The sequence below is a fragment of the Pelodiscus sinensis genome, chromosome 5 (assembly GCF_052426305.1).
Source record: "Pelodiscus sinensis isolate ZL-2025 chromosome 5, ASM5242630v1, whole genome shotgun sequence".
Lineage (NCBI taxonomy): Eukaryota > Metazoa > Chordata > Testudines > Trionychidae > Pelodiscus > Pelodiscus sinensis.
The window spans coordinates 61,562,159-61,587,044 of record NC_143056.1 but is presented as its reverse complement, the minus strand read 5'-3'; the positions used below and the strand labels follow the sequence as shown (position 1 = coordinate 61,587,044).

At 45.1% G+C, this 24,886-nt stretch overlaps 1 protein-coding gene across 2 annotated transcripts in view; it reads right to left on the bottom strand.

Annotated features, from left to right (window-relative positions):
- The window catches only part of BUB1B (BUB1 mitotic checkpoint serine/threonine kinase B), a 45,938-nt gene that overhangs the window by 12,768 nt on the left and 8,284 nt on the right, over nt 1-24,886 (bottom strand). For both annotated transcript variants that reach the window (XM_075927082.2, XM_006128647.5), the window contains exons 5-19: nt 21,950-22,146; nt 21,668-21,849; nt 21,344-21,543; nt 18,989-19,083; nt 17,977-18,203; nt 16,302-16,417; nt 15,617-15,762; nt 15,228-15,280; nt 13,879-13,980; nt 13,544-13,628; nt 12,984-13,086; nt 9,444-9,730; nt 8,700-8,887; nt 3,147-3,290; nt 299-411 (exon numbers count right to left, since the gene is read on the bottom strand). In XM_075927082.2, coding sequence (XP_075783197.1) covers nt 299-411; nt 3,147-3,290; nt 8,700-8,887; nt 9,444-9,730; nt 12,984-13,086; nt 13,544-13,628; nt 13,879-13,980; nt 15,228-15,280; nt 15,617-15,762; nt 16,302-16,417; nt 17,977-18,203; nt 18,989-19,083; nt 21,344-21,543; nt 21,668-21,849; nt 21,950-22,146 — 2,238 coding nt within the window. The remainder of the gene's footprint in view (nt 1-298; nt 412-3,146; nt 3,291-8,699; nt 8,888-9,443; nt 9,731-12,983; nt 13,087-13,543; nt 13,629-13,878; nt 13,981-15,227; nt 15,281-15,616; nt 15,763-16,301; nt 16,418-17,976; nt 18,204-18,988; nt 19,084-21,343; nt 21,544-21,667; nt 21,850-21,949; nt 22,147-24,886) is intronic.

The window sequence follows — 24,886 nt, the reverse complement described above, 5'->3', positions numbered from 1 at the left end:
GCAGAACTCTCCCCACCTCGCTGGAAGCCCGCGCTACCTCCATTGTTCCTGGAGGTAGCATCGGCACGGCATTCATCTTGGGAGGTGGGGGCACTGAGGGGGCCCCCCAAAAGCCTCACGATCGACTGGTCGGGCCCCCAAGATCGACCAGTAGATCACCATCGACACGTTCGTGACCCTGGCTGTAAATAATTCTATACTCCCAATTCATTCAGCTGCCATGACCAGATTTTACCCTGCTGAGAGTTAAGAGTTTTAATTCTTTAAGACTCAGGTGTGCATATGGTGACAGTCCTACCTTTATTGCAAATCCTTTTGCATCCAACTCTGCAAAGCTAGACAGAACACCAAAGAACATCTTGTAGTCTTCATTGGTCCAGTATTCCCGTTTGATACAATAAGTCTCATTCCCTATTGTGAAAGTTTAAGTTTAGAAGAGCTCACAGGAAGTTCACGTATGGAGAATGTGGCAAATTTCTATATTATCTTTATGAAAAATATACATGACTGTTTCCCACTTGCTTCTGAGTTCTGACCTAGGACTAAAGAGATTGACAAGAGATGGGTGTTGGCCATGTAGGCCTGTCTGTGTTGGGATGAAAGAACTGGAAACATATGAATGAGAATTACAATGGAAGACCAGTGACAGGACATTTACCAAGGGAAGCAGAATGTTTTAAAAACACTTTTCAAGTTCTAACGTTGATGATCTAGGGTATCCAAAATGTATTGAAAATGGTCTTCCACTTTACTGGGCACACTGAAAAGCTGGATGCTTGGTCAAAAAAGGCACATTGGACTACCAGCATAGGCATGCACATAAGTTTTGATTTTTCATGCTAAACTAAGGACCCTGAAATACTGCATAGCAGTTCACTAATACACACTGGCTTATTTTGTAAAGATGCCCTGCACTGCTGAAAATATCTGCCAGTTGCACAGCTTCAATAGGAGTAAGTCTCCAACAGGAGTCAGAATTCATTTAGACTTGCTGGAGAAGCCTTGGTGAAGCCAAAGGGCCCAGTCTAGAGCTGCAAAAAAGTTGGTGTAGGAACTAGTGCTGAGTACAGATGTAATCGTATACAGGCAGTCCCCGGGTTACGTACAAGATAGGGACTGTAGGTTTGTTCTTAAGTTGAATCTGTATGTAAGTCGGAACTGGCGTCCAGATTCAGCCGCTGCTGAAACTGGTCAGTTTCAACAGCGGCTGAATCTGGACGCCAGTTCTGACTTACATACAGATTCAACTTAAGAACCCCAGGCGTCCCCAAGTCAGCTGCTGCTGAAACTGATCAGCGGCTGATTCCAGGAAGCCCGGGGCAGGGGCTTCCTGTAGTCAGCCACTGGTCAGTTTCAGCAGCGGCTGACTTGGGGACGCCTGGGGCAGAGCAGTTGGGGTGCTGCTGGGTTGGTCCAGTAGCGCCGCCACTCCTCGGCGCTACTGAACCAACCCAGCAGCACCTAAGCTGCTCTGCCCCAGGCGTCCTGATTCAGCCGCTGCTGAATCTGACCAGCAGTGGCTGAATCAGGACGCCTGGGGCAGAACAGCTGAGGTGCTGCCCGGTTGGTCCAGTAGCACCCAAAGCGGCGCTACGGGACCAACTGGCAGCACCCCAGCTGCTGTACCACAGGTGTCCGGAGCAAAGGCACGAAGCACGGGGGCAGCGGGACAGCCCAGACGCGCCATGGCTGTCCTGCTGCCCTCAGGCTACGTGGCTTTGCTCTCCGTCCCCCTGGTCTGCAGACCAGGGGGACGGGGGGCAAAGCGGCGGAACACGCGGGCAGCGGACAGCCCAGACGCGTCTGGGCTGTCCACTGCCCGCGTGCTCCGCGGCTTTGCTCTGCTTTGCCCCCCCCCCCCATCCCCCTGGTCTGCAGACGGGGGGGGGGGGGAGGGGGGGGGGCCAAAGCAGAGCCAAGCCGCGGAGCGCGCTGCCAGCTGCCAGCCCAGACGCGTCTGGGCTGTTAGCTGACCGCGCGCTCCGCGGCTTGGCTCTGCTTGGCTCTGCTTTGCCCCCCCCCCCCCGTCCCCCTGGTCTGCAGACCAGGGGGACGGGGGGGGGGGGCGGGGGGGGGGGGAAAGCAGAGCCAAGCAGAGCGCACGATCAGCTGACAGCCCAGACGCGTCTGGGCTGTCAGCTGGCCGGGCGCTCCGCGGCTTGGCTCTGCTTTGCCCCCCCTCCCCCGTCCCCCTGGTCTGCAGACCAGGGGGACGGGGGGGACGGGGGGGCAAAGAGCCAAGCCTCGGAGCGCGTGGGCAGCGGACAGCCCTGTCCGCTGCCCACGTGTTCCGCCACTTTGCTTCCTCTCCCTGGTCTGCTGGAGACCAGGGAGAGGAACGGCCCCGTTCGTAACTGCTCGGGGACTGCCTGTAGTCGATTAACTGATGAGCAAAAGTTTATCGGTTAATGCTACACAATACATGCATTTCCCTCTCCCCGCCAGTAAAGTTTTAGCAGGCTAGCCAGCAGCCTGGCTCGGTCCTGGCTCACAACAGGTCTGGGACCTATTCCTGTTGTGGCTCCGCATTTCAAGTGTAGTAAGAACTGAGCAGGCAGGCAGTCCGGCTCAGTCCTGCCTCACGCTGGGTCCAGAACCCACCCCAGTTTCAGCTCTGCATTTCAAGGGTATTAAGAACCAAGTGGGCAGGCAGCCCAACTCAGTTCTGGCTTGCGCTGGGTCCGAGCTCAGACTTCCCCTTGAAAGGGACTGCTGCCACCCCGCACTGCTACCTTTTTCTCAGAAGAGGCAGCAGAAGGTTACAGGCAGCCAGTCCATGAGGGGAGCTGGTTTTTAACTGACTCCCCTTGAGGACTAGCTCCCTCCTGGTCCTCACACTGCTGCCTCTGATACACCAGCTGCTGGCCTACTACTATAGAGTAGTCAACTAACCGATAAAATTTCATGAGGTTACTCAACTATTCAATTAACCACTATTTAACAAAGGAGAGAGGCAAGTGCACTCTTTGGATTCATTGCATGTCCAAATTAAGATCTCTAAGATCTAAGGCAATATGCTACCATGTTAACTTGAGTTAAATATTGCAGTTATTTCACAAAATTTATGGTTTGGGATCCATTTTGAAGGAAAACACCTAAGCCAGTTTGAACAGAATGCTAGCACAACAGGGTCTTTTACTGCTTACCCAGCTCTATTTCTTTTTCTAGCTCCATCACAGGCATGGGCCCATTCTCTGAACAAAAACCTGGAAAATTACTCAGTGAACCTAACAGAGGGTCCAACAGCCCCCTGCACGTCTCTGCATTCCACATGACTTGAGATGCAGCATCTAAAAAACAAAAAAGTAATAGAGTTCCAAACGGGCAGATGTGAATTATGTTTGTAAAGCCAGCATGTATGTTTAGATTAGGAAACCTAGATATCATGTCACCTCATTTATATTCCCATTCTGTTAGTGATCTTCTGTAGGAATCCATTAACCTCCTACTTATGGCTTATTCTGCTAAGCGTACAGAGCAACACCTACTCAACCTCTGAAGATACTTAGAAATTCTGGTATAAAGATTGTGAATAAGTGCAAATTGTTTAAATAAAAAGACTGAGTCAACTTTTGTACATCTTAAAACCAATATTTAACAACTAGTGGTCATTTGGTTTTAGGTGCATTTCTCTGACCACCACAAAAATCCAGTCAGGACAAGTTCCAGTTCTGACCCATTTCTATAGTGGACCAAAATTATTTTTTTTTTTTTTAAAGTACTGGAAATTAAACCCCTCTTCTAGACCTTGCAAAAAAAGTAAGGTTACAGATTAACTCATCCAGCCACATTTAATCATAACACTGTTAATCTGTTTGTAGTAAAACCGGCACCACTAAACCTCTGAGTGGTCACAAATCTTAACATTTTTCATTCTACAAAGCAAGTATATAGGAAAAATTCAAAGAGACAGGCCAAGATTCCTCCACCCACCCCAGTTTACTGGAATACAAAGAGTAAATTCTGAAGAAAAAAAAATTAGTCTGATTCAATTGTTCTATTCAACTGAAAGAGAAAGTTTTGAAACTGTTTACTACACCAAGGGAAAAAAGGTGTTTAAAAAACCCCAGGAGGTTGTGATTGTAAAAGCACAAAAGTTGAAGCAGAACTTTATGGGAAACTTTAAGGCTTGACATTTCCAAAATATGTTGGATTTCAGGTTGGAAGCAAATCAGGAAGACACTGGCTTTTCAATATCAAACTAGGGTACTTTGACTATTTTCCTGACAAGAATGTCCCAGAGCCTAAAAAATATCTTCCTGTAAGGAAGCTTTTCCTGCCATTCAAGCTAAGGGTTGTCAACAGAGTTATTGCTGATTATTCCAGAGTGTCCACAAAAGGGAGTTTATCAGAAATAATTAATGTACTTCAAATTCACACCCTACCTTCTTCTGGATTAGTTTTTCTGTGTAGAGTAGGGATGTAAAATCCCATTTAACCAGTTAAATGGTATCCTGAGCTGTGGCGGACACACCACAGCGTGGGGGGCTGCTCTGGCTGGCTGGAGCAATCCTTCCCCCAACACAGGCAGGGCCACCAGTTAACCAGTGACATCTCTATAGCACACAGTAGGGATGTAAAGTAGTCATCTACCCCCCAGTAAGCCTATGTTTATTGGGTAGTTGAGTCGACTACTCTCATTTCCCCCTCACCTGCTGCTTCTATATCAGAGGCAGCAAGGGGGTGGGAAAGCAAGAACCAGTGCTGGGGGGAGCCAGCTTAAAAGCCAGTTCCCCCACAGCACCACTTCCAAATTGGGCAGGGGAGGTGGAGGGCAGCAGGGAAACAGCACGAGCAGGGACTGAAACAGTCCTGCTCACACCGGTCCCAAGGGCTGCTCCTCTTTCAAATGCACAAGAGTCATCCCCAGCTCCTGAACATTTCAAAAGGGAGAGGCACAGAGGGAACGCATGGCAGCAGGGACCTGCTGGCACAGGTTCCTGCTGCCTCTCTCCCTTCAATGTACAATAGCTGCCCACAGCTCCTGTACATTGCAATGGGAGAAAGACAGGAAAACCTGCCTCTTGTACATTTCAAAAGTAGGAGGTGCAGTGGGATAGCGAGTACCCCTTATCGACTAGTTCAGTGGTCCCCAACCTTTTCAGGTTGTCGGGTGCCAGGGGGCGTGGCCGTTCGCCTGCCGGGCGCTAGGGGGCGGGGACACTTGCCCGCCTGGGGGCGGGGCCCCCCCATAGCCATGCACCCCGGGCCGGCGCTCCCCCCGTAAGCACCACGGGGCCAAGACCGGCACCGGAGCCGGCAAGGGCACGCGCGGCGCCCCCGGGGGCGTGGGTCAGGGTCGGCACCAGCATGCGCGGCGCACCCGGGGCCGGGACCAGCCATGCGCCCGGGGCTGGCACCTGCTAGCCCAGATGCTCCGTGGGCGCATGTAAAGAGCCCGGCGGGCGCCATGGCGCCCGTGGGCACCGGGTTGGGGACCACGGGACTAGTTGATGGAATTTTCATCAACTACTCAGTTTAATACCCACATTTTAACATCCCTAGTCTAGAGAAGCACTAAGTTTTCTATTTCTTAATTTTATACTATTACTTTTAATTATAACCCATTATATTACCTTAAATGATCTCTGCAATAAGATGAAGGCCTGAAACAAAACCCCATGTAGCCCAGGCCTGGTTTGAGGCCCAAGGCCTAGCTAACAATGGACAAAACTTGGCTAACATAGTAAAGCTACTCTGTGAGCAAAAGGCAGTTCCCTGCTCACAAAACCAGGCACAAATAGGCCTGAGTGTGCAAAACACTAATTGGTAATAGGCCCAGGTGTACAACAGTAATTGATACTGGTCATAAGTTGAAAGGACATTCCAAAAGGATATTAACACCAGCTCATTAAAAAGAGACCTTGATACCCACACTCTCCACAGATACCCACACTCTCCACAGATACCAACCTAGGTTCTGGAAAGGGTCTATAACTAACAGCATGATGGATAGAGATGTTCTAATCAAATCAGAAGATGCAGGGTGATGGGTGGTATCTAAATAGTATCAGAGGGTGGCAACCTGACATGTCAGGAGTGACGTGCAGCTTATTTGTACTGGTATATAAAGTAGTATCTGGGGGGAAAAGAGGGAGAGGAGACAGGGACGGTCTTTGTCCAGCCAAGGGGGCAGTGGGACCTCCAACTGATTGAGATGAGTCCATTGTTATAGGGTACATATGCGTAGTGGTTTGGTAGAGTCTACTGACAACCATTATCAGGGCTTGACAAATTCTGGAAAACCCTACTCGCCAGACAAAAAAGGGACTCGCCACCCTCCCCCTCAAAAAGTGTTTTTTTTTTTTAAATAGCATACATTCCTAAGAAGAATAAGAACAGTAATTACTAATAAGTTATTAATAAATATCTTCTAAACCTCTTCCTTTTCCCTCTGCTGCCATGTCTCCTCCCCTTCTTCCATCAGCTCTCCTGGTGCCTGCTGCCCCACAACCCCTCATCCTCCCCTGCTGTCCTGAGTCCTGCCCTTCTCATTGCCCTCAGCCTTCCTGAGACCTGCCCTCCTCCACCAGCCCTTCTCTCTCCCCCTGTGCCCACTCCTCCAGTAGCCCTACTCTGATCTGATCCTCATCCCTTCTCCTAAACACCTCCCTCTACACACCTGCCCTGCCTCTCTCCTCTGGTGATGGTCCCTTCCCTGCAGGTGTCTGCCCTTCTGCTTCACCCCCAGAATCCCCTGGCATCTGCCTCCCCCTTCCCTCACTGCCCCTGCCCCCTTTGCTCTCGTTTTCCCTGATGCCCACCTCCTCACCACCCTCTGCCCCTGTTCCCCTCATGCCCCTGTGCCCTCACACATGAAGGCAGGGATGGAGCAAGTCCTCATGCCCACCTCTTCTTTCTAGCCTTCTCCCAGCACCCTCCCTCCCCCTCTAGCCCCCAGTGCCCTTACTCTCTCCTCTCCCAGCATTACCCTGTCTCCCCTCCCACTGACACCTCCCCTCCTGCCCTTTACCTCATTGTCTGCACTTGGCCCCCTGGCATTTCTCTCCTGCACCCCTGTCCCTTGGTGCCTCCCCTTTCTTCTTCTTCTGACCTCCTCCCCCGCCCTCAAGCCCCTTCCCCCTATTTTTCCCCTCCCTTCCCCACAGTCCAGCCCAGCCCAGCCCCTTCCAAGGTTTTTTGCTGCCCCAAGCAAAATATTTTTGGCTGCCCCCCTTTTTTTTGGTTGTCTTTTACACGTTTGCATTTTGCAGTGGGTTTTTTTTTCCATTTGTTTTCATTTTTGTCCCCGCATTTTAGCCCTATAAATAGCAAAGAGCATTTTCATTTGTTTTATTCCATAAAGGCAAAGGCGCTTCAAATGAAATCCCCCTTTCACTCCCTGCTGGGTCATAGCAGCCTTCTCCCTGGCCTGTCCAGCCCCTCTGTATGGACAAGCACCCCTCACTCCCGACCGACAGGGGAAACAGGGTGCAGGACAGCACAGAGCCAGAGGGGTGCAGGGAACAGTGGGGGGGAGGGGGTACAGGGTTGGCACGGGGAATGGGAGGCACAGATCCAGAGGGACGCAGGGTGCGGTGGAGACACGGGGAATGGGACGCGGGGAACGGGAGAGGCAGAGGGATTGGAGTCTAGGGGCAGTGCAGGGAATGGGCAACACAGAGCTGGGGGGCAGGTATTGGAAGGGAGCAGGGTGCACGGGCAGCGCAGAGCCAGAGAGTCGCAGAGAAGAGGGAGAGCAAGGGATCCGTGGTACAGGGGACCAGGGTGCAGGGGAACAGGGGGCACGGAGACAAAGCGGTGCGGTGCAGGGCGGGTGCAGCAAGCCGGATGGTCGGCCGGGAGCAGTCTCTCACCGGCGAGAGGATTGTAGCCATGGCAAGACTGGAGCTGGCGAGGCAGGGCCTGGCTGTGCCGCAGCCAGCTCCATGGCCACGCAGCCAGAGCTGAGCTGCTGCGGCCCTTTAAAATCAGTGGGGCCATGTCACGCCAGCATCCTGGCATCTGCCGGTGTCCCGCCCTTTGGCCCCGCCTCCTCGCACCGGAGATGCACACAGGCAGCCCAGTGCTGAGAATCACTGCACTTCCCCCTTCCCGGTGGCGCTCCGCTCCTCCGCCCGGCTGGCGGATCAGATGGGGCCACGCCGGCCATAATGCGGTCTTTGGCCAGCCCGTCACAACCGCCTACCAGGCCAGTCCGCCCCTGCACTCGCCAGCTGATAAAATCTACTCACCACAGACGAGCGCATTTGTCGAGCCCTGACTATTATTGTACTTTGCTTAACAATAAACCTGGCTGGGCACCATTGATTCTTATCTGATTTCTGGTCTTTGCGAGCTATCAGTCTGCTGGTGTTAACTAATCGCACAAAAGTCAACACAGCACACGACTGAGAACAAACACAGACGCAGTCTTCTGGCCAACGACAGAGCAGACCACCTGTCAGGACACCATGACAATAAATCCTAACCTACAACATTGTTGATCCTACTACAATCCCTTTCTTCCTTAATACCAACATCCTTCAAGAAGTTTTATTTATGTGCCCCACACTGTTACTTAGTTCAGTTAAGACAGGATCACACAGCCCACTGCATAGACTTAACCTTATAAAACCATAAAGCCAATGAGATATTTACACAAAAGTACAGCAGAATACAGGACATGCTTATTGAAGATTGTAGCTGAGCTCAAATCAAAGACATGTTGTCAAGTGAAATTCAGACTTGGTACTTACTAGTATTGTCTTCACTGCCTCCAGTGTCACTAGCTACTTCACCAGGCAGGCTCTGAGCCAATTCCAGTTTCTCAGGAATATGCAAGTATTTAACAGTGGAGATGTGCGCAACAGAGGAAAGAGAGGAGGCTGAGGAAACAGAGGAACCAGAGGAGCCAGTGTCTTCCTGACTTGCTTCCATAATTGGGCTGTAAATAAGAAGATTATCAGCCACCCAACCTTCCAGCTGTTGTAGTGCCTGCATACCAATCCCTTAGCTACAGAAATATACCAGACATCCCCAAACCCCTCTAGTAAATACTGAATTCACAAGACTCTTCTCATCCTGAAATAGAGACTTACTAGAGAGACTGAAAAACCAAACCATTGCTATATTAACAAGACAGTAAGAAATCCTGAAATATAACTGGAATTGGTTATTCTCTCTAATCATTTTGGTTTAAACTTTTGCTCAACTTTAATTATTTTAGACACACAGCATGAAGTTAAGCATTGCAGCAAAGCTGTGACTCTTGGCTGAACATTCAATTCTATTTTCAAGATATTACACCAATAAAAAAAAAAATGAAACCCCAAACCTTAGACTGAGCTGGAAAAATGATAAGTATACCCAGCTCTATTAAGAATATTCATTATACAGTATCTAATCTTGGGAAAGAGACTCCCAATAACCAAAGACTCAAATCAGGAAAAAAGGATTAAGGCATTTTGCTCTTGATGGAAATGTGATCTACAGAGAATTACCTTAATTTCTTAATGCAAAGAGTTTCATTGTAGATACCCTCACAAATAGGAATTTGCTGGCTCAGAGATGTGCTCTTAGATTCTGGACACTCTTCCTTCAAGGTACACTCAGGATTGGTAGGAGGCTGGATTCTCTGAGCCACTACACCATGGAAGGGAGTTGATGCCAAGTGAGCTGCCCTAACAAAGTCACAGGTATCTTCTGGACTGGGGCAAAGGGTTTTGTTCTTGTAGGAGCCAGTCAAAATTGCATCTTCAACTAAGGGTTCAATTCCATGGAGCTCATCCTGAAACAAAAAGAAAACAGAACAAATTAGCCAACAGCTATCACCTAGCCCCTAGATTGGGGGGGGTGTCCTTGAACAGTTTCTATTAAAAAGAATGTCAGTTACATATAAAATGTCTTTGATGTTATTTACTTTGCCTTACTCTCCAGCGCAAAACCCACAAAAAAGTAACATGACTTGTTATTCATACTTCGCTTCCTTCCAAGAAACTTCTACATGACTGACAAAGATGTACCTGCTATTTGTGATTATTAATAGTTTAGATTTGATCATCATTCGTTTTTCTGCCAGTTTACAGAATACTAGAGTTATGAACTAACTGTCCAATCAACCACAGACCTCATTTGGAATAAGCTGTATGATAATCAGGCAGCAGAAGAGACTAAAAACCCAAATACATTGCAGTACTGTGTTAAACTACTGGAAAAAATAGAGGGAAAGCAGTATTTTTATTAGGAACAGTAAAAGTTTCAAAATGGTATTAAGTCAATATTCAGTTGTAAACTTTTGAAAGAACCATGTTTTGTTCAGTTACAAATTTTTTAGCAAACAGCTCTTTATGTAGATGATTCTTGTGTTAGTAACCCTCCCCCCCCACCACCACTGACTTTGATCCTTATCTGCTTTGTTTTAACTGGCCAATCCTCAGGTGCTTACCGTTTTGCCTTTGTTTTACCCTTAGATTTTTTTCATAACCTCTGCTCCTTGCTTCCTGCCCCCCTCCCCCTTTCTCCCCTATTTATTTTGGGTCTGCACATCTTAAACTCAAAACTCTGGTCATCTGAAGAAGTGGACTGTGCCCACAAAAGCTCATGATACCATCTACACGTTTTGTTAGTCTATAAAGTGCTACCAGACCAGTTTTTGTTTGAGGTTCTACTGTACATGCAAGTTTCATCTTTCTCCAATGCACTCTGTCCCTTTTCTCACTCTTGTTACTACCCCCATAATCAGTCCAGTCATCTGATCATCTCCCCTTTTTCCTGCACAATCAAGATTTGTACTTCTCTTTCCTTTTGATTCTTCTCATTTTGGATTAAAGGCATCTTTGAATTAAAGGCATCTCTAGCTTCATGTGCTCTTCCTATAGCTTGCTGTTAGTTTCAGTTGGGTAAATGACTTCTGCCTATCTAGAATTATATAATTTTCTTACTGTTCTGAGTTATTCTATAACAATATTGCTGAGAACTGTTTAAAGCTTACTATCTTTCACCTCAGAAGTGGATGAAACGACTAGTAAAATGATCACTCAAATTTATTTCCATCTGAAGCTGTGTATGCTGCTCTGTAACTCAATTATAAAAAGTTAAAAATCAAAAAGTATGTCTAACATTAAAACCCTTCCCAATTCAAGACAGCCTTTAAAGCCACTAATGAATTCCAAAGTCCTAAAGATTTCCTCACAATATTCATTCTCCTTCAATTCCCTAAATTTCCCCTTGAGATCCTCAAGTTTCTTTAGACTTCCAGAACTGTCCATTCCCAGTTCTTCTATCTTGATAGCCAAGCTTTCATAATTAGACTTGTATCAAGAAGACTTAGTCTTCCATTTTGGACATGCTCTGGTGCAGTGGCTCCTAAGTTTTTAGTAAAAATGCATCACATGCATTTTTAATCTTTTGAGGGTCCCTATTAATCCTACCCTTCCCCCCGCCCCCATCATGCTTTGCCTTTCTTCCCAATCTTTCAGCCCCCTTCTCCCTCCACAACTTCCTTACATCTGATCTCCCAACCCTACCCCTTTTCTGCAGGCCCTAGCTGCCCCCAAACCACCATCCCTACCTTGGTATGGTCTGCTTGCTAACTCCAGCTGCTTCATCTGTATTGTTGCTGCTTCCCAGATCTTGCTTCCCACTCTGCTACCTAGGGGAAGTGAGATAAGGACCCAGACAGCAGCAGCATGAAGCAAATGGCAATGGGCAAGGCGGAGAGACTGCTGATTCCTCACTGGCTCTGGCTGCTTCCCTATGCACCACTTGGATCCTCCCGCTCACGTCAGGTAAGCCTACTGCTCAGGGTAAGCAGAACAGAAGGGGACATGCACAGCCCATTATGTGGAAAACACTGCACTGAAGGCCAGTCTTTGATCCTTTCCAGTAGCTTTCTGGTGGGCTATATGTACAATCATGTTTACCCATCTACTCTGACTCCCATACTTCTTCAGAGATAGGTCTCTACTTACACACAGCAAAAAACTCAACTTCTCATCTCACTGAAACTCTGCCCTCCCTCCTTTCTGCATCATTAGAGACAAATCCAGTTTCTTTCCTTGAGATGTTGGTTCTCATCAAATCTTACCTTATTCTCCAACACTGTCAATCCCCCCCATCCTCTCCAGAATGCCCCCCATCTCATTCACTCTTTAGCCAAGCCATGGTTCACATCATGATTGTATCATCTCACATGAACTACTGTAGTCTTATCTACACAATTTTCACTAATTTTCACTTTTCCATCTATCCAGCTTTCAATCTTAATCATATCTCTGGCCATCTTAATCGTCTCTACCTAGCTAATTCCTTCATGTGCTTATTATCTCCTACTTTTGCTTAAGATTCTGCCCCCTACCTTGTTGTCTCTCATTACCCACTTCCTACCTTGTCTCTTGCTTTTTCACGGTTTCCCTTCTTGCCCTTTCACCTTAATGCCTTTTCCTGTGTTTCTACTCGGTTATCCTTCTCATGCATCAATTGTCTTCACTTTATGTATTATTTTCTTGACATCAACTTCCATTTCTGTGCTGTGTCCTTCTCCCCACTCTTGCCCATCTCAATCCCTACTTTAATATCAGAACTTATTACTTGGTTGCTATACAAGTTATTTTTGTTCACTTGAATCCTCTTTTCCTTTTGTCTACATCCCGTGCTCGTCCAAGTAGACTGTAAACTCTGAACAGAACAAGGTCTGTTCAAGTCATATAACGGTCATTTCATTATGATACACTTATGTTACTTTGGAGTTTTTTTTAAAAGCACTCCTTCCCTCCAAAAAAGCTGCACTTATCTGTTTGTTTAGCTTTTTGTCATGCAAGGTGGCCAAACAAACAAGTCTTCCACTGTGATCTGAAGGTTACTCCAATGGCTTGCAAACCAGAGAGAGGCATCAGGGATCCCTTTCTGAAAGTATGGAACTGTGTTTTCATCAAGGACTCGTTAGTTCAAACCCCTTCTATCACACCATCACCAAATTTGGCAAAAGCTCATTCAACACTGTCTCCTTTCCTCCAAAAGCTGATAGAAGTTTTGCTCCTTACGCAGACTTCTGGTGGTATATTCTCCTTGGTGGTGAGACTAGCTGAAGATTTACGAACAGCAAGGGGACGACGGACACTTTTCGGTGGGTGGCCTGCAGGATGACTAAACGAAAGTGACACATAGCATTAAATATTTACACAAATAATCATTGCTCAATAGAGACTTAATTCACACAACACTTCAAAACCATTTTGCCTCTTTTTAGATCAAAACTATAAACCAATACAATAAACTACTTAAACAAGATTATTTCCATTCTTGGTAAGTACTATATGGGGGTTAGGGTGCACCATAAGAAGGAAAGAGAATTATGTGAAATCAATAAAGGAAAGATTTAGGATGAATTGTGGGGATTTTTTCCTGACCATGAGGTCTCAGACTGTAGAGTCTCCAGAGAGCAGTGAAGTCTATGAGAGAAAAAATTAGCCAATGCATAAAGAGGAATACTGTCATGAATAATCATACTGGAAGAGGGAGTCGTATGGGAGTAGTCAAGGCAACTTATTTAGCATCTTTCACCCTCCAGCATGTATGTGTTTTAGTAATTGACTTCTATCACCTGATAGTCTGGTTTTCTGCATCAGATGATTCATCAAAAATGGAGAAAGTCTTAATAGGATCCAGTGAAAGAGGAAGAGCAGCATCTGAAAGAAAACAGAATCTGGCTAAAACAGACAGATACTTCTGCAAGCACACAATAGTGCTTCAGATCCATCTAAGACAACTCTAGGTGTCCGTTCTAGCGGAAAGTATTTGGACTCATGCTTAGAAGTCCCCATTTAAAAACATAAGAGTGATAATACATTAAGACTGTTTATTTAACATACCAACAGCTAATTGAGCAAAAGCATGAGGCAGTGTGCAGCCTGGATTTTATTTTTTTAAAGCTTGTACCTTTTTTCTTAAGTGTGGTCTCAAATTTCTGCTCGTCTTGGTCATCTAAAAACACACTGTCTCTCCGGAATTCAGAGCACACAGCTAGAGACTGGGTCATTTCTGTCAATACAAGAATCAATAAAGAATTGTAATCTCATGTCTGACCATCTCAAACTCATGTCCTGTTGGCCATCTACGACTGGAGCATTTTCACATTCTAGCCTGTGAATCCTGGCGACCTTAGGGGTAGGGAACATATCTGTACATGTCCCTCAAGCCCCAGCCCTTTCCACCACCACCCTTTTCCCCCAGCGATGTTGCCTTGCAGGTGCCTGGCGGGCAGCAGCAGCAGCCGCCAAGTCCTCCCACACTTCCTGCAGCAGCAGGAGCTGTAGGGAAACTGATGCATATTCAGTGTACAAACTCAGGCCATTCCCCATGGCCCCAACCACCATGGGGAGTGCCAGACAGCCCAATCACTGCTGCTACTCTACACCAGGCTCCCCCAGATAATGCCCAAAACAAGGTGCAACATGGGAGTGGCAGGAAGGAACAGAGCTTAGGGGACAGGAACCAACCCCCACCCCTACAATCAGATTGTGAAAATGCTCCATCTGTAGATGGCCTGCAGGCAGTGAGTTGGAGACCCCTGATCAGTAAGATTATTCATTGCTGGAAAGTGCATAGGCTAATGAAGAGGAGTTCATGAGGCACTCTCATCAACAGCAGTCCAACTGTAGAATATATTAGCTCCTGCAGAAGGCACTCTCAACTGGTATCAGTCTCAACAAATATGAAACTCTAGAACTGTACCTCAAGAGAAGAAGAAAGGACCCTCAGCTATTATATTTGATAGTCTCTTTAAATAAGAACATAAGACTGGACATACTGGATCAGACCAAAGGCCCATCTAGCCCAGTAGCCAGTCTTTCAAAAGTGGCCAAAGCCAGGTGCCCGAGAGAACAAACAGAAGGGGTAATTATCAAGAGATTCGTCCCCCGTCATCCATACTTCTTGCAAACAGAGGCTAGGAACACTATTTCTGCCAATCCTGGTTAATAACCATTGATGGACCTATCCTCTATCAATCTATCTAATGGTTTTTTGAACTCTGATATGATCTTGGACTTTACAACGTTCTCTGCCAAGGAATCCCACAGGTTGATTGTTGTATTTTTTTCAAACTTCCTTTTGTTTTATACCATAATCACATATCCTATTCAATACAACACTGAGCATACGAAACCCCTGAAGAAGACCAAAGCCAATTAGCATGTTCTTTTCACTATTCTAATCCAAAATTTTGCTATTTATTTGAATGATTACTTCCATTCCCTCAAAACGGAATCAACGCAAACAGAACTTGCCTTTGGAGCATGGCTGGTCATGCTGCTGAGCATTTTCTGCTAACTGGGACTCACTGTGAACAAAACATAGGCAAGTTTAATACATGCATGCAGCCCCCAACTAGACTTAGTAGGCCAGGAAGCTGAACTCAGGTATGCCAGATAAACACACACTAACTTCATTACTCTCCTCAGACAAATTATTAAAATCCTCTGAAAACAGATACCTAGATCTCTGAACAGAATCAGGTATTAACTTGACATCCAACAGTTTTTGTTTAAAAAGGGGTGGGGGGGGACTAAAAACAGGTGTCCCAGAAAGTGACCTATTTTTTTTTTTTTAAATAAGAAGCAAACAACTACAGTGAGGCAGAGTCCCCCCACATCTTGTTCCCAAAGCTAATCACTACCTTTGCAATCCTGTCAGTTTCTTCGCAAGAGATTCTGTAGTAAGTACTTCTGCCCCAGACAAAGTAATTCCTCCTTGTGCTTTAAGAGACTCTGAAGCTCCCACCAAAACAGATTCCGTTCTTGCAGGCTCTCTCTCCTCTGATGGCTGTCACCATGAAAGGGGGAGCAGGTGGCAGAAGGGAGAGAAACAGCACCCAGTAAGCTAATCACAAGCCATGATACCAACTTCCAAAACCACATGAGATGGCACTCTGTACTTAAAGTCACTGATTTTTAATTTTAAAATCAGAAAACATAATATTTAAAACAATTTAAATCATGTTCCCTGTTCACACTGTTTCCTAAAGAAAGGTTCATTCTCATTGGTGGTATAAAAATGGCATGCCAATTCTATTATTTACAATTGAATACATTTTTTACACTACCTTTGATATTTAAATCTACGAAGAAAGACTCAGATTTGTATTCATTGTAATTAAAATAAATCTAAAAAATACACTCTATCCTCTTTCAGTTGTTAGGGAAGTGGCTTTATAGAGTTATTCCAAAAATTTAAGAATCCCTTCACAGTAAGAGGGAGGAAACTGTACTTGCCAGATAACAGAGAAGTCACCGTTCCATTAGAACTTTCATCTGCCTTCATGCAGGTAGGATACTAGCACAAATGAACAGGGAAGAAGTTACCTGCTCATATAGTCTCTGCTGCTGATCATCATCTTCTTTCTCCTTTAGCTTCTTCTCCAGCTCTTCAATCCTCCTCTGCATTGCTGCTGTCCGCTGTGCTATGGCCTGAAACTCTTCTAAAGAAGAAATACCTAATTAAAATTTGATGTATTCCTTATGAATAACTTATAGCCAAGCCCAAACTCTGCACACCCCCAGTAACAGATCCTCCTGCAAAGAAAAAAAAAAAAAAAGTTACCCTCCACAGGAAGTAGTGGGATATCATAATCATGAGGGTTAGCCAGCAGCCTGGGGGACTAAGGGGTTAACTATACCTAACCCTGGTAGAGTTGGCCAATAGGAAGGTACATAGGAATTCCAAACCAGGACAAAGGAATTTTGGGGTTTCCCTCCTTTGTCTCTGGGGGTATGTCTACACTACCCCGCTAGTTCGAACTAGCGGGGTAATGTAGGCATACCGCACTTGCAAATGAAGCCCGGGATTTGAATTTCCCGGGCTTCATTTGCAGAAGCCGGCCGGCGCCATTTTTAAATGCCGGCTTGTTCGAACCCCGAACAAGCCACTCTGAACTATCTAGCCCGTGCTGCGTGTAGCCGCGCGGCACGGGGTTCGAACTAGCCGGCATTTAAAAATGGCGCCGGCCGGCTTCTGCAAATGAAGCCCGGGAAAGTCAAATCCCGGGCTTCATTTGCAAGTGCGGTATGCCTACATTACCCCGCTAGTTCGAACTAGCGGGGTAGTGTAGACATACCCTGGGGCAGTTTTCTTTCCAGCTACTGAGGGAGTCAGACAGAATGTCTCCCTCCAAGAACAGATTCTTCACTCTTCTGTAAGTAGGGTAAAGTTTAGATAAATCCATTCAGTTTTATGGTTTGGGAAAAGGGATCTGATTGATGTCTGTGCATTTAAAATGGGTTTTGCTCTCTTTTGCAACTAAGTTTGGGCCCATGGTGGAATTCCCCACGAGGATATTACTTTGTGACTTTACCATCTAGTCATTATGCTTGCAACAGGAATATTGCGGTGGTGATAAAAGCTCTCTTCTTTTTATTCACCTGGTATTGGTTAATTTGTGTGTCCTGGTATGTGCTTTAGGGGTGAGATTTCCCAAGTGATCTCTCCCCTGATTTTCTTATTACTTGGGTAGTGGCAGCAGAGTTTTTATCCCCAAAAAACTTTGGGAAGCTTTTACCAAAGCCTGGAAAGATAAGGTTTTGGTGGTACTTTTGCAGGCCCCCACTTCTGCATTTATCATGCCAGAGTGGGGATGAAGCCTTGACAGAGGGGTATTTATTTAGGCTATTAACAGAACAAAAGACAATCAGGTAAGATAAAAAGGCCCATTTGCCAAACAGATACAGTCTAATACCTGCTGTTCCTGGATAAACCCTAGTAGTGGATGCAGACAGCATGTCTTCCTTTCTAGAAATAGCTTGAGCAAGCTATTATCTACAATGGTTCATTTGTTAACACTGAAGAGCCAGTGAACCTTTTTTCCCTTCCCACTGTAGACCTCCATATGAGTCTTCTCCGCAGGTTTGTCTCTTCTCAGTACTTGGTTGCTGGTTTCTATGCTTAGCATTAACAGGTGCTAAGCAATAGTCCTACCTTCCCCAAGGCTGCCATACCTAATGCAAACTGCATCTGAAGAAGCGTCTGGTCATTGATACATACCTTCCCTTCTTTTTTTTGCTTTCTTTCTATAGATTTCCGCTCGGATCTCCTCCAAGGAGAACTCCTCTACTCCGGCATAAACTCTCTCTTTACAATACATTGGCACCTCTTTCTTCTCTTGAGTATCCTGTTGATGGTTTTGCACTCGTTGTAGTGGATCTTCTTCCTTCCCAGGCTTCCAAGCACTTAAAACACGATTTATGCTTGGCTCAATTTTGCAGGGAGTACTAAGAACAAAAAATAATTAACATTCAGCACATAGTCCCCAATACAGGCTCTGTACAATACAGGCTCCTAGTGAAAACAGGAAAGGCGAGAGGAAGAAATGGAATGGCAGAAAAAATAAAACGCAGACACTTAGGGGTAAGCGGTAATTGATGAAATAAGCACCAATACACCCCGTCAAATAGCATCTATATGCTATATAACACTTGTTCTTGAGTGGGAGTTTTTGCCTTTCAACCCAGAGACCCTGATAGGCATTTGCCACCTGCAGCTTTTTTGTCACCAGTCTCCCTACCACATGCCCCATTGTTATCTAAGCAAGAAAAAGTAAACAAGAATAATCCTGAGGACAACTGTTCCAACTGTCACCATTTACAGTCAATGCAGATCTGTGAACAACTGAATTTGTCAAATCATTTAACTCTTTGCAAGATGTTTACTGAAATTCTAGGAAAGAGAGTTCTGTGAAAAAGATCCTAATGCAGAATTAAACCTTCAATTTTCACATTAAGAAAATACCAACAGATAACCCTGAGGCCAACATGAAGATTTAAGAATTAAAGATAAAGGCCTCACAATTTGATTAGGCAATTTGTTAAAATTCAGGAATTTTCTATTCAAAGTAGTCATATTGTTTTTCACTCCATAAACACTGTTCTAGTTGGACTCTTTCAAACATAGTTTGGGGACAGACCAATGCTCATAGCATGGGCAGAACAAGACTGGCCAAACCACTTACGAAGCGAATTTAGCTCCCACTACAAGCTTTCAAGAGACAGAAACTCACATAACTTGCTGCTGTGCAGACTCTTCCACATATGGAGTAAAACTGGGCAGCGTACAGGGCACCTCTATGCCAGAGTTCATATTACTGCGAGGACGCTGAGGGAGCAAAAACTTAATGTCAGAAGCTTAAAGAATGGCCCTTAGACACCCCACAGCCTAATTTGTTGTAATTCTCTGCCCAGACTTTTTCCTGCTGAGTTCTTTGGGTTCTAACCACTTTCACTCTGATAATACATCTATTCTCTCATCTGCCCTGACCAAGTCATTCTGGTACTGTAGTGATGGAGGCCATAAGGACCTAACTAGACAAATTTTTGACTTTAGTTTCAGATGTTTGCCGATAGCAGCTGAAATTATCTGCTTCTTTTCAGAGAGGAGCAGACTGAAGCATAACTCCCTCTCCCTGCACCTTTCCCTGACTGTCTGCAAGCCTCCTTACATTGCTAGAGTACTGTCTCAATTTAACTTTTCAATACCTTTTTGATGCTTTTAGTTTAGCACCTCTAAGTCTCAGTTCTCCAAACCTCAGACCTATGAAACCTTACTAATCGTCTGTCTTCCTTTCATGCCTATAAGGCGGCACAACCACATTCTTAAGCAGAGTCATGGGTTGTGCTATACTAAGCCTATTTCGCTACAGCTAATTAATCTTCTGCTTTACTGTCCTCTCATACACTGGACTAACCAAAAGTGTGCGCGCGCGCACACACACGCACGCATGGCCAGCTTCTCTCTCTCCATTCTACCCTAGCCTAACTCCATAAAAGGGTATAACAACAAGAAGAAATCTGGTAGCACTTTAAAGACTAAAAATGTATTAGGTTGTTTGAACATAAGCTTTCATGAGCTACAATTCTCATCCTCAGATGCTGAAGAGGGGGAAAAAAAAAAAAAGACAAAGAAAAAAAAATACAGAGACAGAAGCATGAAATCAGTGCTCATTAAAACAGAATGGATGTGGCTCATCAACAATGGTGAAAAGGCAAGAGTACCTGAATGGAAAGTTACCCTTTGTAATTCAAGAACCATTCCATGTGTTTATTTAGACTAGGAGTGGGGAAACTTTTTTGGGTCAGGTGCTGCTGACCCACAGAAAAAAAAAATTGGGAGCCACACCCAAATGAAAAGCAAAAATACAAAAACAAAAACAAAACAAAAAAAACCCAACTCGCACTGCCGTGGCCCCTGAATGAGGGGAAAGACACTCGTCACGTTCCCCTCTCACGCCAGAGCCTAATGGGGTCCAGGTTAGGAGATTTAGTGTGCTCTAGCCCTAAGGTGGAGTAGCTCGGGGCTGGAGTATCAGTCTGAGTTTCCCTGAGCCTTGGGGGCTGAATCAAGGCAAGCTGGGGGTTGGACGTAGCCCCTGGGCCTTATGTTTCCCCACTCAATTTAGACCTCAGTTCATGGTGTCAAATTTGCATATGAATGCCAGCTCAGCAGTTTCTCTCTGCAGTCTGTTTTTGAAGTTTTTCTGCCTGAAAATGGCAACTTGAAAGTCCCAAACTGTGTGCCCAGGGAGTATAAGCACTCCCCCACTGGCTTTGGGATGTTGCCATTCATAATGCAGGCGTGTCCGATTCAGCCGCTGCTGGCTGAATCTGGACGCCAGTTCCAACTTACATACAAATTCAACTTAAGAACAAAACCTACGGTCCCTATCTTGTACGCAACCCGGGGACTGCCTGTATTTTACTAATCAAGTAGTTGACAGAATTTCCTCCTTTGAAATGTACATCAAGTAGTCGATGGAATGTGGAAGTGCTTAAGAGTCCCAGTTGGGGCTCTTGTACATTTCAAAGGAGGAATGCGGAACTCTGCAAATAGCCCGGGGCCAGCGGGAAGTCCCACTGATTCCGGACTGCACATGGCGTGCCAGCTTTGAAAGATACAAGAGTCCCCAGCAGGGGCTCTTGTGCATTTCAAAGTGGCAGAGCAGCATGGAGCCTGGAGTCAGCGGGGGACTCAGAGTTCCCTGCTGACCCTGGGCTCTATGACACGCTGCCGATTTGAAATGCCACGTGGAGCTGGGATCAGCTAGAGACTCCCCAGCTAATCCCTGGCTCCATGCGCGGCAATGGCACACAGCTGATCTCGGGCTCAGCTGTGCAGCGTTGCCCCTCTGAAGTACCCCTTCTTCCCCCGCTTTGCTGCCTCTATCTGATAAAGGAAGCAAGGTGGGAGGGAAATGTCAACTGACTATCCAATAAGCATTTGCTTATCAGTTTATTGACCAGTCCTTAATATCCCTACTTCATACAGCATATATAGACCTTATTTCAAAAGAATACTGGGAAAAGCACTTACTCTTACATCCTCCCTCCTTTTTTAGGGAACCAGCCTTGCCACACCTTACCCTGCCTGAGTTCCAAGGTCCTGCCTTCAATTCATTCTCCTTGGCTCTTCCTGTTGGGGGTGCTGCCCATGGCTGTGGTGTAAGAATAGGAAGCTCAGCTCCAGAAACTGAAGCTTTGTTTTCATCAAAAACAGCAAAATTTGGACCATTTGACACCTGTTGAGATGTTGAATTCTGGGAACTTCGGCCTCTGTTTGGGGCTAGGAGAAAAGGAGATAAGTTGTACATGCATAATGTTAGGAACACAACTACAATGTCAGCTATTTTTTACTTTACAAGATTACTATTTTTCTATAAGCATGAGAATTTACCAGATGAATTTACCTTTAAGAGCATCTCCTACTCGACTGATTGGGGCTCTCACGTTTTTCTTTCCCTTGCCTTTCAGTTCTGCCAGTGAGCTCCTTTGGGGTTCAGCGGTAATAGGAAGATCTAACTCCTCCTCTTCCTCCTCATCTTGCTCAAGTCCCAGCAGAGTCTGTCGAGAGACACGTGCCTGAAACTGCCTGAAGAAATAAATCTGTGTGAATTTCGTTATGCGGGTTGCCTAGTCAGAGCTATACAAAACAAATCCAATTCACATCTCTCCAGGAGCAAAAGTTTTACCTGTGATGGGACTGTAGTTTGTCCTGGGGCTCAGCCCTGCGCTGAAGTCCTTCCTGGAATATTAAGTCTGCTTTCTTATAACTACCTCTTGCCTCAAGTGCCTCTGCCCATGTGATGTAGAATAACGCCAAAGATGTGCCAATTTCCTGGCTGTGTAGATAACTATAGAGATCCAACGGTTCACTACAGTAGTTTCCCTGAAACAGCCCAGAAGTTTCAGTGATTTACTGCAGCAAGTTAAAACACAAAATAAAGACTGGGGGGTAAATTGCTAACTTTTAATACACCTGCAAGGCTTCAACTGTTTTCAATTCAAGTCCCAAAGGAGTAAATCCCTGGGTAGACATAACTTTGCATTTAAGAGAAATACCAACGTTCACAAAGTGAGGAAAGCAATTCCTAGAAGATTCAAATAGTGCGCTATTGAACAACACTGCTTTTTTTATCTAGGACTTCATGCATGCATTTGATGGTTGATCGAACTGTTAACTTAATTCTAGCCCGTAAACTTACATATGGGTATTTTCGCTCTTTATAGTAAAGACAAAACTAAGAATTCTATAAGCTGCCAGACTAATGGACCTGGAAGCAAAAATCCCGTAAATTCTCAGAACAAGCACACGTTACCCTGTCAACAACCTGACATTCTGGGAATGGAGAGAGAGAAGCAAAAAGAGAGACTCTCTCTGAACATCAAGAAGGGAATTCAGGATATAGAGAATTCAGATGGTATCAAACTCCGTTTGGTACCAACTAAGATGCACATTAGTTTTGATGTAGAATTGAACATTAATCCTATAGCATTACTTTAAAATCACTCCTGTAGAGACCTGGATTCAGACTGGTGACCTATAAGCCACCATTACTAACTTCAACCCAACCAGACAAATGCACCTTGTAAAACCAGAGGCACATATACACAGCAGGGCTAAACTCGAATTAAGCTACATTAGTTGTCTAACTTAAGTCAAAATAACTTATTCTGGTGCTGTCTACATAGCAGTTATTTCAAGATAGAACACTTCTCCCCTCCTCCCCCCGACTTCCCTTACTCCTTGTACAATGAGGGGTACAGGAGTCAAAATAAGCATTCCTCCAGTTCGACATTATGTCGAAATAACTGCTTGTGTATAGATGCAGACTGTTATTCTGGAATATCAGTTATTCCAAAATAACGCTGCTGTGAAGACATAGCCCAGCAGAACAAAGTTAATTAACACTTATTTTGCTAAAATTATTTCAGGTCTTATTTGATATTTGGGTTAGATAAGTTATACTAAAATTAGAACTCTTCCACCTGCCTCAAAAGGAAGCAAAAAACTTTTCATTGGTCTGATCTTCACTAGAAGGAAAGCAGAGTTAGTATTATCGTAACATCTAGGAGATCTAATTATGGACCAAAGTCCCACTATGTTCGGTACTGTAATTACAGATCAAAAAATAATCCATGCCATGAAGAATTTACAATTTTACTAAGTTTATTTTTTTAACTGTTACAATAGTTTTGGAATTAGCTCCTTTTCATGATAAAGCAAGTGAGTGACAGCCACTCACAGTGCAGGATTCCCATTTCATCTTAACTATAGCTGTTGGGCAGCTTCATGATTACTAATTTTCCTATTTGAAGGAACTATTGAAATCATCACTGAGGGACAAGAAAAAGGATATGAACTTTATGAAGTGTATATGCATGCTAGTAGCTAGAAGATATGTTACGGGTTTTCCCAAGTTAAGGATCTTGCCTAAAAAAATACTTAAATTCTCTCCTGTGTCATTCCTGTAGAGGGAAGAAGGTACTAGACTGAAGGAATCTAGTTCTGGGAAGCAACAAACGTTACAAAGGATGTGCTGCCTTTTAGCTAAATACTGGACACATACAGTGGAAAATGAGTCAAATAGAGAGGCCTGTGGACTGCTGTTGCATATAATGCACCTATGCAGTTTTAAAAAAATACCTTTTTGAAAGGTTTTTGCCTGCTATCATTACAAGTAACATTTAAGAGGACTAGGAAAAGATGGAAAATGGAAAAACTTCTTTCCATTATTCTGCATATTCAGTTCACTGTTAGTGTCTTCTGTTTGAGAGAGCCTTCCTGGAAGTAACAGGAGAGAGAAGGAAAAACATACATGTATAAAAATCACATTGAGACTTAGAGGCAGATATAGTGACCTGACATTTCATTTACCACTGATTTTTCTGACTACATTTCAAGTCATCTGCATTCCTTTAAGCTTCTTCTGCTCCCTTCGGGCCGACCAGTCAATCACAGTCAAGTAGGTGGATCAAGAAAGTTGAGGTTTGATCTCAGCTCAGTCCCACATCTCCAGCTTTTGTTCTCAAGTAGCAGATTGTGTTTTAATACAGCACCAGCTGAACTCAAAGTCTCACTCTGCCTTAACCACAGGCTGCATGCTGCCATAGCCAAAGGTTGATTTGCTGGATGCTCTCTCAGCAGGGGCTGTCTTTATTTTCAAAAAAACAGTCTGCACAGGATAAACTTAAAAAACAACAAATAGTCTGGTAGCATTGATGACGAAGTGGGCTATGCCCACAAAAGCTCATACCCTATCTACGTGTTTTGTTAGTCTTCAAAGTGCTACCAGACTATGTATTGTTTTTAAGTTTACCCTGTACAGACTAACTCGGCTACCCCCTGAAGCTTTTATTTTGAAAGGTGTTTACAGGACAGTGAGAGGGGGAGCCTATAGAGGAAGGATGGGCTCCACCTAAACCAGGGTGGAACCAGACTGCTGGCACTAAACATTAAAAAGGCCATAGAGCAGTTTTTAAGCTAAGAGATGGAGGAAAGCCGATTGGTGCGGAGATGCACGTAAAATCGGATGGAGACTTCTTAGAGGAGAATCCATCGATAGAGATTCTCTAAGCTGTAGTCAGAAAGAGAGGAGGGGAGAGGACAAACCATGGGCCAGAACAGA